The following is a 15,465-nucleotide window of genomic DNA, read 5'->3' on the forward strand; positions in this document are numbered from 1 at the left end:
CCCGGCATAGTTTCCATGTGGTATATTCACTCCTTTAAGCTGTACAATATAAGTTTTAACACGTGTGTGTAACATGTAACCAGCTGTATGCATGTGTGTAGCCATTAGCACAAGTACAGATACAGAACATTTTATATCTCGGAAATTTTTTTTCCATTCCAGTCCGCCCTTGCCCTGCACAGCTACTGATCTGTCTCTTTTGTCACTTCATATTGTTTTGTCTAGCTCCAGTGTAAACTCTTTGTTATTGTTGTATGTGTGTGCATTTGCTATGTGCCCATGGGTGCTCGTGTACCTCAGTTCTTGTTTAGTGGTCAGAGAACAGCTTTATGGATTCAGTTCTCTCCTTCCACATTTATGTGAGTTCTGGAAATTGAATTTATATCAAGAGGCTTGCATCAGCAAGGATTCTTACCTGCTGAGCCGTCTTGCAAGCTTCTACTCTAATTTTTCCTAAGAGGAAATCCATCAGTATTGGGCATTGATTGCCCTGAAGAGCAACCATTTTTTCTTGTGCCTATGCCACTAATGTACCATACATGTTCTTTGCCCAGGCAATACTCACGACTTCCTTTTCACCACTAAGTTCATTGAAGTGGGGGTATGTTTGTTTTCTTCCAACCTAAACACTGTCAGATCTACTTCAGAATCAAAGTGAAATGAAGTTTGTGTGTATTATTCTAAAAATGAAAATATTTATAGTTGATTTCCTTGTGGGTGGTATGAAAACATGCATATGTGACAAATGTGTGCCTGTGCATGTGATTTTCATAGGGAAGTCTTATACTTGTAAATGCTATGCAGTGTTATATTAAGCTTGTGATATGTTTACTTCATCAATAATAAGTAATAAATATTACATATATAATATATCTGCATATTGTATGAATTATAAATATATAATTATATAGTATAATATACAATATCTATTATAATATTACTGTATATAGCATAATATACATATAATATAATCAGAGAGAGAATAAGAGATTTGCTACTTTTGAAATTGGTACATGGTTACACAAGGCTAGGTTTCTGGTGAGTTCTTTTGATTTCTGATTATTTCAGCTATCATAAAACAATGAAATTCAGTTGAGAAAAATATTATTTAACAAGAATTTTACTTAAGTGAGATTTGACTAAGTGTCAAAATAATGAATTAATAGTTGTACTGTCCTCCTTTATTCTAGTTGAGCTGTATTCCTGGGCCTTGTCCAACATCAGATGATTTAAAGTACACCATGACTCGTTTAGCAGTAGATGGAGCTGATATTTATATTGTGGAACATGGTTGTGCTACAAATATAAAGGTAACCATTTGTTTATCTCTTAGCCAGGGTAGTTCATTTTCTTTTCACTGAAGTAAATCTTTATAGCTAGAACCTTTTGTATGGTGTAATCTCATAGACTATTCCTACTTTTACTCACGTCTGTTTTCTTGAGTGTTGTTTCTGTTAGCACTTCCACCTCTTTTCCACAGTGAGTTACCATAACATTGATTCATGGCAGGGTGTAAAGTAGCAGGTTGCATTTATGTTCATGGTATAGTATTTTTTAAAAGATAGTACTTTGAATTAACTAAAAACCTGGCTGCATGGCACACATCTACACTCCTACTACCCCAATGGCGAGCTGGGAGGTAGAGAGACATGAGGACTGCCCAGAAGCCGGCAGGCCAGTTAGAATTGACAAATAGCAGTAGAAATAAGAGAGATCTTGGTTCAACAAGGTGGAAGGAGAGAACCAACTTCTGGAAGCTGTCTTCTGACTTCCACATGTGTTCCATGACACATGCTAATAGTGTGCTCTTCCTCCCTTCTTCCTATCCCTCTCTCACTAAATAATTATGAGAAGCTTTTGCTTTGAATGTTACAGCGGGACTTCCTCAGACCCTCCAGCCATGTACTGAGCACAGAGGCTTATTAGTATTTTAAAGCCTAGCCCTTGCCTTGGCAGTCTCCTGACTACTCCATCCTGACTATTCCTGACTCGCTCTGCTCTGTTCTGTCCTGTACTCTCCATGTCCACTAGCGAAATCTCTGATTTCTTCTGCCAGAATCCCTCTCTCTGCCTGGAATCTGCCTTCCACTTCCTGTCCAGGTGTTAGCCCCCATTAGCGGGCAGCTTTTTATTAATGCCAATCAGATACAATTCTAGATTGCCTCAGGCAGGTAAGGAAGGAACAAAGACTTACAAAATATGAGACTGGTGATGGGCCATATAAATAACAATACCAAGATCCTAGCTCTCTGCCTGTATGGAATTAACATTTGAATATTCAAAGATAGGCCTTCTCACAGTGCCCCCCAACAGAGCGGCTCTTGGTTTTACCCATTTATATTTCTTTTTGGCTTCTGAAAGCATCTGCTTACCACCTCTGCTTTATGGATTTTTATTATTTAAATCCAGCCCTGCTATGTTCCTGCGGTTTTGCTGCTTCGTACTTTGAATACTCTACCTTCTCTTGTTCCTTTGTAGTTAGACTCCTTTATTTGCATCTGCTCCTTAGAGTCACTTATCCATTTAGTTCTGTGTGGGGCGTAGAAACGCCATGCGTGTGTATGGAGGTCAGAGGACAGGTAGGAGTTGTTCTCTCCTTTGACCCTATGGGTTCTGAGGACCCAACTCCAGGACTGACAGCATGTGTCCATTCCCCACTTTGTCTGTCTCACCAGCCCTGCTCTAAACAGGTTTTTTTCTTATATTTATGTATTTGTTTTTAGTGTGTGTATTGGGGTACACACACGCACTCAGTGCCTCGGGATGTGTGTGTGCGCGCGCGCACGCGTGTTTGTGTGTGTATGTGTTGAAAATTAGAGGACAACTTGTAGGCTTTAGTTCCTTCCATCCACCATTTTTTTGTGGGCACCCCACTCAGGTGGGGAAGATGGGTGGCAAGCTCCCTTACCCACTGCGCCGCTACACTAACCTTGCCTCCTTAGGTTTTATTGCATGTCTGTTATTGAATTGTACCCTTATTTTCTTCCTTTCTTTTCCTTTGCTATTTCCCCCTTTCTTTCCTTATCCTTTCTCTTTGTTTCTTCCACCGATCTTTTACTTTATTTTAGGTAGTCATCAATTCTGTAGTTTCTGCTAATATGCTTAAAAATACTGAAGTTAAAGCTTTGTTTCTTTTTCTAATTCAATTGTAGATGGGTGCAATTCGAGTTGCAAACTGTAATCTTCACAATCAGTCAGTTGGGGAAGGAATAAGTGCTGCAATTCAGGACTTTCAAGTGAGACAGTATATTGAACAATTAAATAACTGCAGGATTGGACTTCAGCCAGCAGTGCTACGGAGAGCCTACTGGTTAGAGGCTGGGTCAGCCAACTTAGGTCTTATTACAGTTGATGTTGCACTAGCTGCGGATCATCATTCTAAACACGAGGCACAAAGACATTTCTTGGAAATTCACGATGCCAGAACTAAAAGGTGGGTGAAAATCTTTTAAGAGTAGGGGTATCAACTTCCATTGGGAATTATTGGATAAGTTTAGAGGAAATTCTACGGTTGCAGTGGATTAAACATGACTGTGCTACTGTACCTTATTGATTAATGTCCAGAGACTTAATATTTATAAGTAAATGTATCAGTTGAGGTTCTGTAGTGATGGTGTGGTTTTGGAAACAACATTATTATTTTTTCTAAGTCCGTGCTATGTATTTTAACAATGATAACAACTCAAATTATGGATTCCAGATAGCATTTTATGAGACACTATTCTTTTTCTCAGCTCTGTACTTCCAAGTCATTGCTCCTGGAAGCTGTCATATCATTAAGTGCTGCAGGCTTTCAAATTGGAGGGATGAGTAAGAGTACCTGCACCCGGTTTCCTTAGCCTTTAAGGGATGACTATACCTTTTAAAGAGTTACCAGAGCCTGTATTATTCTTAGTGCCTTTTCATCTTTTTTTGCTGTGGTACAGATGTGTTTTCATTTTGAAAGGTAAATTAATTAAAAGATATACTGTAATATTAAATGGTTATTTTGTTTACTTTGATTTTTATGTATAGTAATGATTGAGTTATAATTATCTACTTTTTGAAAAATTTCCTTAATGAGTTTTCTTCTGTGTTGTTTTTGTTTGTTTTACTTTGGGTTCTGTTTAGGTTATGGTTTTTGTGGCCGGATGATACTTTAAAGAATAAGAGATGCAAAAACAAGTGTGGCTGTCTCGGTGGCTGCAGATTCTTTGGTGGCACAGTAACTGGGCTAGATTTCTTCAAACTTGAAGAGCTGACACCTTCCAGTAGCTCTGCATTTTCAAGTACAAGTGCGGAGTCTGATATGTATTATGGCCAGTCGTTGCTACAGCCTGGAGAGTGGATCATTACTAAAGAAATCCCCAAAAGTGTAGATGGTAATGAACACGTGTTGTACGTCTGCAGCTATCCTCTTACCTCTGTCTGTGTGCCATTCTGAGAAAAGGCCTGTCATTTTATTCAATGTAATTGATTTTTTTTTTAGCAGTGTTATATATAGGGGTTAAAATGATCTATATTCATTTTGTAAGTAACTCAAAGTCAGATAAATGGAGTCTTTCTTTCCTTCTTTTGAGGGGTGACATAGGGTCAAAATAGTGTACTATTCAGACTTCCTGCTGGGGACAGTGGACAGCTTTCCCTCGGAGCTCAGCCTGCGCATGCCCTCATGCGTGTATGTTCCCTACAGCTCACTGCAGTTCACTTTTATAGAGTAACGTATCACCAGCAAGGTTTTTACTAATGCCCATATTACCAACCAATTGTTCAAGATATTTTAGTTGCCAATACAATTGAGCATGTGAAGAGAGACCTCACCTCTGAGCATACTCAGGATGGTGTGGTAGACACAGTGGTTTGACATGAGCAGTGCAGTTGTGGCTTTGAGTGTGTTAAGGTTTAGATTTAAGTGCTGCCTTTTCTCCAAAGACTACAAAAATGACTTTTCTTTTGGGCTTCTTAGTCAGATATCTCTAACAGTTAACTTTAAAGTTCACTGCTTAAGTGCCACATCACATAGATAAGAAATACAAAGACAAGTCTTGATATTTCATCAATATGCAGCATTTCCCCTTAGGTTACTCAAAAAAGAAATACTAACTTAATTCTTAGTTTTGGTTCCCCTCTCCCTTTTGGTAGATTTTTAAAATAAAAGGTAGTAGTTTTAAGAATTTTTATTAGACTGATTTCCTATACTTAGAAGCTTTTAAAGGAGACAGGCTACTGTGCTTAATCCTTGTATACTAGAATGCAAAAATGTGTACGTTATTTAGAGACATTTTATTTCAGGAATGTTACTATCACATAAAACTCAGAAGTATTAACACATTGCTATCTTTTTGTAACCTTTAAGAGACGTGTATTTTACAGTGTTGGCCCTGGCATCTTCCTCATTTCTTCCTCAGGCTATCATGTGACGTGGATGCTGTCCCTGCCAGTTGTTTGTTTGCTGACTCATTATTTTATGTTTGTGAAACCTGATCTTGCTATGTAGCCAGAGTGTTTTTTGTTTATGAGCCAGGACTTTTTTTTCTTAAGTGGTTCAGGGATGGCTGCGGGAGAGGGCAGATTGAGCAGGTTCTAGGCTATGGGGCTCTAGGCAGCTGAAGAGCTGTCCTTTTATCTCTTAGTGGCCACTCCTTCATTTTTATAGCAAATCATAGCACTCTTATGAAACTGACTAGGGCCGATCCACCCTAGCTGTGAATTCATTACTCTTTCCTCCATGTATTGCTTTGTGTCTAAGGTTGTTCTAGGCACTACAAGGACATCAATGAATAGAAGATGGTATAATCCTGCTCCTGTTCAGTTCTTTTCAGAAATTGTGGGAAATGTTTTAAAACAAGTAATCTAAGTGAAATACATGATGCCCTTGTATTAAAGTTTTCTGTTAAATATGAATTGTGTGCATAAGTCTGTACACATGCACATACGAGCTGGGATTCGAACTGTTCCTTCCCACATCCTGATCACATTCTCCACCGCTGACCTACCCTTAGCCCTGATCACATTCTCCACCGCTGACCTACCCTTAGCCCTGATCACATTCTCCACCGCTGACCTACCCTTAGCCCTGGTCACATTCTCCACCGCTGACCTACCCTTAGCCCTGATCACATTCTCCACCGCTGACCTACCCTTAGCCCTGGTCACATTCTCCACCGCTGACCTACCCTTAGTCCTCAAAGTATGGAAATGAAAGATTAAAACAAAAAAGCTTACATATTGTAGACCGTGGGCCAAGAATTTTGTAGACGATGTTTTGTAATGTGTAACATGTTACCATGTGAAGTTAGATGCGCGAGCTTTTAGAAAAAGGACAATACTGTAACATGCAGGTATATTAAAGTGCCATCTTATTTTTCATATTTTCCTGAAATGTTTATAGTCACTTAACCCACATTTTTTTGTTTAGGCAATGTGAATGGTATGAAGAGGAAAGAATGGGAAAACAAATCAATGGGAATAGAAGTAGAGAGAAAAACTCAGCACCTTAGTCTTCAGGTGCCCTTGCGGCCTCACAGCTCATCCTCTTCCTCAGAGGAAAGCAGCAGCTCCAGTGCTGCGCAGCCGTTACTGGCTGCTGAGAAGGAAAGTCCCTCTTCTGTTGCTGATGACCACTTGGCCCAGAAAGATTTCTTACAAGGTACCAAAAGAGATGATGGCCAAGCAAGGTCAGTATTCAGTTAGACTTAGAAACTTGATTATAACTGGATTATAATTACTTAAATAGTAGCACAGGCAACTTCTTTCCTTTCCACTTCCTTATTTTAGATTTTTCTCTTTTGAACCTGAACATATATCAATTTGTCTTTCCAAATAAAATTAATATACTTTTGGCAGACATTAGAAAATGTTAAAATTTACTTATAATGGAAATATTTCTTATCCTAACACTCAGTGTATTTTTATTACTACTCCTATACTGTCCTCTGTTGTTGAACATTTCTTGGTCTTACATATTAACAATTGAACAGTCCCTTCTTTTGAATTACCTTGCTTTCAGCACGATTCAGTTTGCTTCCTCTTTCTTGGCTGTACCTTCTGTGTCCATTACCAGGCTCTTTTTCTTCCTCTTTGTACAGCCTGGTGCTGTTGCGTGGTAATGTTTCTCTGAATTCTGTTCTGATCCTTTCTATGCCCTTTCCTTAGCCGTCTTAGTAGCTATTTGGCTTACTTAGGTATGATGATAGCCAACATCTTTCTAATATAAAACCTACAGTCAAAATCTTTATCCCACTAGCCTAGGTACCTTGATATTGCTGTTTGGGTGCTTCATGGAGACCTTCAATTCAGTGTCATTAAAATGATTGTTTTAGTCACAGTTCTCTAGAGCAGTGGTTCTCAACCTTCCTAATGCTGCAGCCCTTCAATACAGTTTCTCTTGCTGTGGTGATCCCAATCATAAAATTAATTTCACTGTTTTCTCATAACTTTGATTTTGCTAGTTATGAGTTGTAATGTAAATATTATTAGAGGGAGAGGTTTTCCAGGTTGAGAACCACTACTCTAGAGTGGCAGAGCTAGTGAGTAGAGTGGGTAGGAAGAGGTGCCTCAGTCCTTCCCTTCTTCCCTTGTCTATAATAAAACACCTGAAATGTATTTTGCTGGATGAGCTTTTAGAAGATGTGGAAAGAAAAAAATAAATAAACCAAACAAATGTGCTAGTATTCCTGGATTTCTTTAAACTTTTGTGATGTTTAAGATGTTTCTTTTTTTGTTGTTGGTGTTGTTGTTTTGCTTTTTAACTTTATGGGAGATATGAATTCATGTTGTAATATTTTGCTATTTTGAATTAATATTGTATTGTAAAATTCTAGATTTCTTTGATTTGTAAAAAGATAAAAATTAGCGAAATTATTTTATAAATACTTCATATTGAAATTATGTGATGTGCTGAAAACAGAAACAGTTTTCCTCTCTTTTGTAGTATTCCTACAGAAATCTCAGGAGCCAGTCCTGTGTCTCCTAACACCCAAGATAAGTCTGTAGGACAGTCTCCTCTCAGATCTCCTCTGAAGCGGCAAGCTTCTGTGTGCTCCACCCGCCTCGGCAGTACTAAGAGTCTCACTGCTGCTTTTTATGGAGACAAACAGCCTGTTACAGTTGGAGTCCAGTTTAGTAGTGATGTCTCTCGAAGTGATGAAAATGTCCTAGACTCACCAAAGCAGAGGAGAAGCTTTGGATCATTCCCCTACACGCCATCAGCCGACTCTAATTCATTTCACCAGTATCGGTCGATGGATTCCAGTATGTCAATGGCTGATAGTGAAGCCTACTTCTCTGCAGCTGAAGAATTCGAGCCCATTAGCAGTGACGAAGGCCCTGGAACTTATCCTGGCAGAAAGAAGAAGAAAAAGCAAATGCAACAGATTGACTACAGTAGGGGTTCTATATATCACAGTGTAGAAGGACCCCTTACTGTCCATGGAGAAAGCATGGCAGATCCCAGAACGCTCCCATTCAAAACTCACCCTTCCCAGGCTTCCTTTGTTTCTGCGTTAGGTGGCGAAGATGAAGTCATAGAGCGTCTGTACATCGTGGAAGGTGAGAAAGCAGGAGAGACTGAGCAGATCACGTCGCAGCAGCCTGCGATGAGTTGCTATCAGACTTACCTTACCCAGTTTCAGGTAATTAACTGGTCAGTTAAGCATCCCACCAACAAAAGAACCTCCAAGTCCTCGTTGCATCGCCCCCTTGACCTAGATACGCCAACCAGTGAAGAAAGCTCCTCATCATTTGAACAGCTTTCTGTTCCAACATTTAAGGTACCAATCAAATCATTGTTTCCCATTAATAGACTTATATAGTAAAACAATTTTGTAGGTTGTTTTCAGAATTCTTGAGTCATTTCAGCTAGCTTTCTCGAAGATAGGCGTTCTGTTGTATATCAGTCCATGTAAAACAATTAGGTTACACGGTTATTGCGGAATATTATAAATGTTAACGAATTAAATTGAGGATGGCTTGAGCTTTCATTGTGTTAATGTGGTAAACCACCACTGCATTGCCACTGCTCCCAAGATTTGGATCAAGTCTTCTTTGTGAGTTCATATTTTCTCTGTCTTAAAAATAAGATTTTGGAGGCCAGAGAGATGGCCTAGTGGTTAAGAGTGCATAATGTTCTTCTAGGGGGCTGGAGTTCTGTTTTCAGCACCCACGGCTGGCTCACAGTCCCCTCTAACTCCAGATCGTGGGGATTGGTGTCTCTCTTTTTGCCTTCACGGGCACCTGTACTCATGTATATACACTCATAATTAAAAAATTTTTTAAATTTCTTTTTAAAATAAGATTTTGGAATTATTTTGAATAGGTATTTTTTTTTCCATTGGTCCCAGTTCAACTCAGTTGATTTTTGAATTATTATAATTTAGTGTGAATGTGGTTTCTGTATATGACATTAGAAAAACTGAAAACTTTTCAAAATATATAGTATATATTTTAACCAGTATAACTATATATTAGCCAATGTGAATCTTATCTTTAAAACAGTGAACAGTGTTTAGGGGTCTCGGGGTGTGTGTGTATGTGTGTGTGTGTGTGTGTGTGTGTGTGTGTGTGTCTGCCTGTTTCCGCTACATGCATTATGGGCACGTGCTTCCGTGTCCATCTTTTTACATGGGTGCTAGGGATACAAACTCAGCTTGTGATGTTTATGTAACGAGCACTGTACCACTGAACTTTATTCCCCAGCCCAAATTGATGAATGAGGAGTCACTGAGGATGAGAATCAGACCCAGGGCCACTGAATGACAGGCAAAGGCATGGTCATCTAAGCTTCTGTGTGTGGTGATATTCCTTTGTGTCATGTGGTTATCCTGGAATACTGGAACAGACTTCAGAAAAAACTAACAGTGTAAACAAGAACTCACAGTGGAGAGAGATTTGAAATTCCTGGTTTTCATGTCTTTATCTTTCTATTCATTACCCATTGAATGTTTGCTGTTAAATATTTACATAGAATATATCAAGATCATAATAGCAAGGCTATTTTGGGTATTCACAACTATTGCTTATCATAATAAAAATAATAATTAAGTTTTTAGACTGTAAGCAACATTTTATTCTATTCTAGGTCATCAAACAGGGGCTTACTGCTAATTCTTTGCTAGACAGAGGAATGCAAGTTTCAGGATCAACTTCAAAGTAAGAATTTTATTTTATTTTTTTTAGACATAGGATCTTATTATGTTGCCTAGCTTGACCATTAATTCTAGGGCTAAAACAATCTTTCTGCCTCAGTCTTCAGGCAGCTATGACTACAGGTGCCTAAAAATTTTGCATTTTTGAAGTTCATAGTGATAGTTCTTCCTGATTATGAGATTAGGAGAGTTTATTCTGAGTAATAACTACTTTGTACTTGAGTTTAGGCTTTGTTTTAAGAATAAAATACTCCAAATAACTTTTTGTGTAAGAGTAGATAAACATGTTTGCACATTTTAGGACAGGCCTAGCTAGTAAATAAATATATCAAAAATATTTTTGTAATGTGATATAATTGCTCTCTTTGACCAATATGCATTTTAGTACCTCATTTGGCCTTGTTTTGAGAAGTGTTTAGACTTGAAATATTACTCTGTGAGGTTTTTTTCACTGAAATAAATGTAATTTAAATGTTCATTTACTTGAAAGAAGCCTCAACTTCTATTCTTGTATGTCATTGTTTAAATACATGCTTTTCTGATTAAACTCTATAGCACACCATATACTCCACTGGACAAGAAAATTGTTGATAATACAGACGATGAAACATTAACAGAAGAATGGACCCTGGATCAGCCTGTTGCTCAGACCAAGACCACAGCCATTGTTGAAGTGAAAGGAACTGTTGACGTTGTTCTCACTCCACTGGTGGCTGAAGCTTTAGACAGGTGTTAACTTTGTCTAAAAATATAATTTCTGCTTTATAAGTGACACATTTAAGGGACATAAGTAAATGTAACACAGACTGTTCATTTAGGAGTGTATTAACTAGCTGAGCATGGTGGTGCACACCTGTAATCTGAGCACTCAGGGAGGCAGAGGTAGGGGTATCTCTGAGAGTTTGAGGCTAACCTGGTCTACAAAGCGAGACCAGGACAGCCAGGACTACACAGAAATGTTGACTTGAAACAAAAAACAAAACAAAACAAGAACAACAGCTTAAAAAAAAAAAAAAAAAGAAAGAAAAAAAAGTGTATTAACTAGCTATTTTAGTAAAGATGAAAATAGATTTTAAAGAGGCTGTGTTTTAGTTAATCATCTGATATGTTTACAAGCTAAATATATTATAATGTTATAATAATATACTTTGTCTTTTACATTTGGACTAATAATCATAAAATGATCAAAGACTTAGGAAGACCTTTCCTTTCATACTAGTTAATTGAGGAGATAAAGGAAAATTAATAGTTACTCTGTCCTCAAGGTGTGCATAGTCTATCAAAGGAGATAAAGCTGACACGAGTAGAAACCCAAATGAAACAGAACGAAGTGTAAATCATGTAGAGAATGAAGAGGAGAGGGGCTCAATAAAGACTACTTCTCATGAAAATACTCCTTTTGCTAGAAGGGTACATAGCTTTATTCTGATAAATTGTCAAGATTCTTGTAAAGAGTCACACTAATGAAAAATACAGAAAATTGTCCTTGGGAGATTCTAGAAGACTTACTGGTTTATGCCATGGTTGGTTGATATCCCTGGGAGCCCTGCTCGTTTCTCAAGGGAAATGGAATGGGAAAGGGGAGGTAGAGGAGAGGAGGGAGGGAACTGCGCTTGGGATGCAATATATGAGAGAATAAAAATAAACAAACACATAAATGGGGGAGGCCAGGTGTGGCGGCACACGTCTGCGTTTCTAGCACTTGGGAGGCTGAAGAGAGTCATGAGTTAGATGCCAACCTGAGTAGCTACAAAGCAAGACGCTGTCTCAGAAAACCAAAAATATCAATTCAGAATGTATTAACAATTGAAGTAGAATACCTGCATTTGTCAAACTACCTCCCCCACCCCCCCACACACAAATGCACAGTGCAGACACTTTTGGATATTAACACGTGTAAGGATTCTTCATTTGGGGGCTAGGATGGGGGATGCAAAACCATAGCGGCAAAAAATAATTAAGCAGATAAATGGGATTACAACAAATTACAAGTTTTAGCAGATATAATATATAGTTCACGGGTAGGAGAAAATATTTGTAAGCCTAATACTTGGCAAAGTGTGGATATCTAGTATATATTAGGAACTCCAAAAATCTATTAGCAAATAAACAACACAATTAAAAATGACAATAGATCTAAGTAGACATTTCTCAGCATTGATGTACAAATGCCAACAGGCATATGAAAAACTACTAATCACTGGGAAAATGCCAATTCAAACTATAGTAAGATGTTACCTCACCCCAATAAGAATGACCATTATAAAAAGGAAAATAGATTGCCGTACATTTTTATGCAAATGTTAATTAGTATAGCCCTATATTTAGGTTCTTCAGAAAGCAAAAGACAACTATGATTCAACAACCCTATTAGTGGGTGTATATGCAAGAAAATGAAATTAGTATGTTGTAGAAGCATCTTCCTCCCATGTGCACCAGCACTATTTACATAACAAAGAAGTGAAAGTGATCCATGCCACCCAATGACAAATTCTGTACATTTACATGGTGGAATATCGTTTAGCCATAAAACAATTAATCTCATTATTTGTGGCAATATGGATGGAACTGAAGGTCAGTAGGTTAGGTCAAATAAGCCTGGCACAGACAGTTGTACATGACAGCATTTGTGGCCTTGGAGACAGTTTGGTCTCAGGATTTTAGTGGAAGAATGATGAACACCAGAGTCTAGGGACAGAGAGAGAAGAGGTTGAGTCAACGTTAGGATCTCTGATGTGTACTGCTGATGTGCCCTTACGAAAGACAGGGTTTTCTAAAGTCTTCACCTTAAATAAGTGACATTCACAATGTCTACATGATACTGTTAGTATGTACAATCCTGTGTTTTTATGTATTGGGTAAAAATAAATTTAAAAAACCAAACTGTTGGATTTCATTTTAGAAAACATTGATCACTGTTTATGGTGGGTGAAAAATGTTCCTGCCTAATCTGAGGGTCTTAGTGTGAAGGTAGGGCTGAAGTTTCAGTTATGTTTTCCATGTAGAATTTCTAAATATGTAATTTAGAATTTTGCATTTCAGTATGGAAGAATTGTAAATATTCAAATGGTAGTAAGCATCACTGATTGTTTGGTAAAATGAGTCATAGTATTAAATGAAATTTCAATTTTTTATTTTCCTTTTTCTTTGATCAGATACATTGAAGCTATGGTTCACTGTGCTAGTACCAGGCACCCAGCTGCAATTGTAGATGATCTTCATACCAAAGTCCTTAGAGAAGCTGTCCAGAATAGCAAAACGACCTTCTCAGAAAACGTAAGATGTTTCCATTCAGTAGGCATAGCAAGTTATCTAAACGTGAAAAACTTAAATGTTTCAAAATTCTATCAGTAAGTTAAATTGGAATTCATCTGATATTTCACAAAAGGGTTTTATATGCATGGCTTCATAATAGTACAGATAACTACTGCGGATTAAGTAGTACTATTTAAAAAGCATAGCTTTATTTTTTCTTTTGTTTTGAAAGTGGCTTATTTTTAAGTCTTTTTTTTTTTTTTTTTTTTTAAAGTCTTGTCCTTAAGCAATGAATTTATGTGCACAGGAGTACAGGTGCCTACAGAGGCCAGTAGAGGGTATTAGATGCTGGGGACAGAAGTGTGTGAGTAACTGTGAGCTGCCCAACAAGGGTCCTGGAGACAGAAGTGTGTGAGTAGCTGTGAGCTGCCCAACAAGGGTCCTGGAGACAAAAGTGTGTGAGTAGCTGTGAGCTGCCCACAAGGGTCCTGGGGACAGAAGTGTGTACTCAGGGAGAGCACGGTATGTTCCTAAATGCCAGCAGTCTCTCCATCCTTCTGGTGGACGTTCTTTAGAATTAGTATTTTAGTACTTTCAGAAGCAAAGGTACATGTATTTTTTTTAACTTCCCTTTATTTTTATGTTGCTTTTTCTTCACCTGAGTGAATAGCTCCCTTTTCTGTGTGATGATAGCTTTATTCCTGCTGCCATCTGGCTGTGATACTCTGGTGGTCTTTTGATGATTCTCTTTTGATTTTCAAGATGATCCTTATCATATTTAGATTAGGAACCAGAGTAGAGATGACAGTGAGCCTGAGTATTTCTGGTGAACCAGTTGCTACTCATCCTATGTTGGCTTTGCGTATTGCTACATTCAAGTAGCTAGGGTAGAGCTGTATGCATAAAGGAAATTTGAATTAATCCCAATCCAGTAAGGAGCCAGTTTTCAGAAACCAAGTCAGCATCCAAGACTGTAGAAGCCAGGTGTGGTGGCACACGCCTGTAATCCCAGCACACTGGGAGGCAGAGGCAGGTGCATCTCTGTGAGTTCGAGGCCAGCCTGGTCTACAAAATGAGTCTAGGACAGCCACGGCTATATAGAGAAACCCTGTCTTAGGAAAAACAAAACAAAAAGGCTATAGAGTTGAGTTTTACTAAAACAACAACAACAAAAAACAAAGCAGAAAAACACACCCATTATAAAAATATACTATTACCATCTTTGCTTCTCTGTGGTTGGGTTTCATTTTAGTATATAGTACTTATTTCAGTCTGGCAAGCTGGTCCATCAGGTTTTGCTTGAACTTCAAGATTGAGTGTTCATGTCATGTGGATAGGAGGCGTGGTGACGACACGATGACCATACGCATTGTTGTGGATGATGGAGAACTTATGAAATGCTGGAAAATAATTCTACTCAATGCTTTCAGTTATCCCCCAAGCAAGATGTCCGAGGAACAAAAACAGAGCATCCTGTGATAGGAACAACGAACCCGGGACAGATTCAGACAAGTGTCACAACGAAGCAAGATAATGTGACAATTAAAGGTCTACAGGCTAATGTGAGCGTACCAAAGGTAATGCTAAGCTTTTCAGAATCACTGTCCTGATAGAGGAGAGCATATATAGTTTGTTTTACCTTTTACATTTGCTAAAGAGAATGTTAGTGGGCCAGTTTGCAGTATCAAAAGATATATTCCATTTTTTTGATGATTTAATGTAAATTTTGTATATTATAACTAGTTTACCATAGCAGACTGTTAGTAAATGTTTAATAAAATATTCCATATCCATCTAGTAAAAATTTAATTGTGTGGATTTTCTTATTGTTTGACAATTTTATGCATGCATATAGTGTTTTGATCAAGTCCTTCCAATTCCCTCCTATTGAATTTCTCCCCTATCCACTTTTCTACCACTTTTCCCTCCCACTTCCATGTGTGTGCTCTTTTTCTAAACCCATAGAGTCAACACTATAGGCTCTCTGACTGTGTGCGCAGCCTATGAGGGGCTATGTCCCTGAAGAACACTATAGGCTCTGTGACTGTGTGCGCAGCCTATGAGGGGCTATGTCCCTGAAGAACAC

At 38.2% G+C, this 15,465-nt stretch overlaps 1 protein-coding gene across 2 annotated transcripts in view; it reads left to right on the forward strand.

The window, feature by feature from the left end:
* The window catches only part of Bltp1 (bridge-like lipid transfer protein family member 1), a 174,508-nt gene that overhangs the window by 56,940 nt on the left and 102,103 nt on the right, over window positions 1–15,465 (forward strand). For both annotated transcript variants that reach the window (XM_051157074.1, XM_051157075.1), the window contains exons 23-31: window positions 1,191–1,310; window positions 3,153–3,433; window positions 4,111–4,361; window positions 6,398–6,656; window positions 7,913–8,750; window positions 10,058–10,128; window positions 10,680–10,853; window positions 13,280–13,400; window positions 14,810–14,956. In XM_051157074.1, coding sequence (XP_051013031.1) covers window positions 1,191–1,310; window positions 3,153–3,433; window positions 4,111–4,361; window positions 6,398–6,656; window positions 7,913–8,750; window positions 10,058–10,128; window positions 10,680–10,853; window positions 13,280–13,400; window positions 14,810–14,956 — 2,262 coding nt within the window. The remainder of the gene's footprint in view (window positions 1–1,190; window positions 1,311–3,152; window positions 3,434–4,110; window positions 4,362–6,397; window positions 6,657–7,912; window positions 8,751–10,057; window positions 10,129–10,679; window positions 10,854–13,279; window positions 13,401–14,809; window positions 14,957–15,465) is intronic.

Source organism: Acomys russatus, chromosome 15 (assembly GCF_903995435.1).
Source record: "Acomys russatus chromosome 15, mAcoRus1.1, whole genome shotgun sequence".
NCBI classification, from domain to species: Eukaryota; Metazoa; Chordata; class Mammalia; order Rodentia; family Muridae; genus Acomys; species Acomys russatus.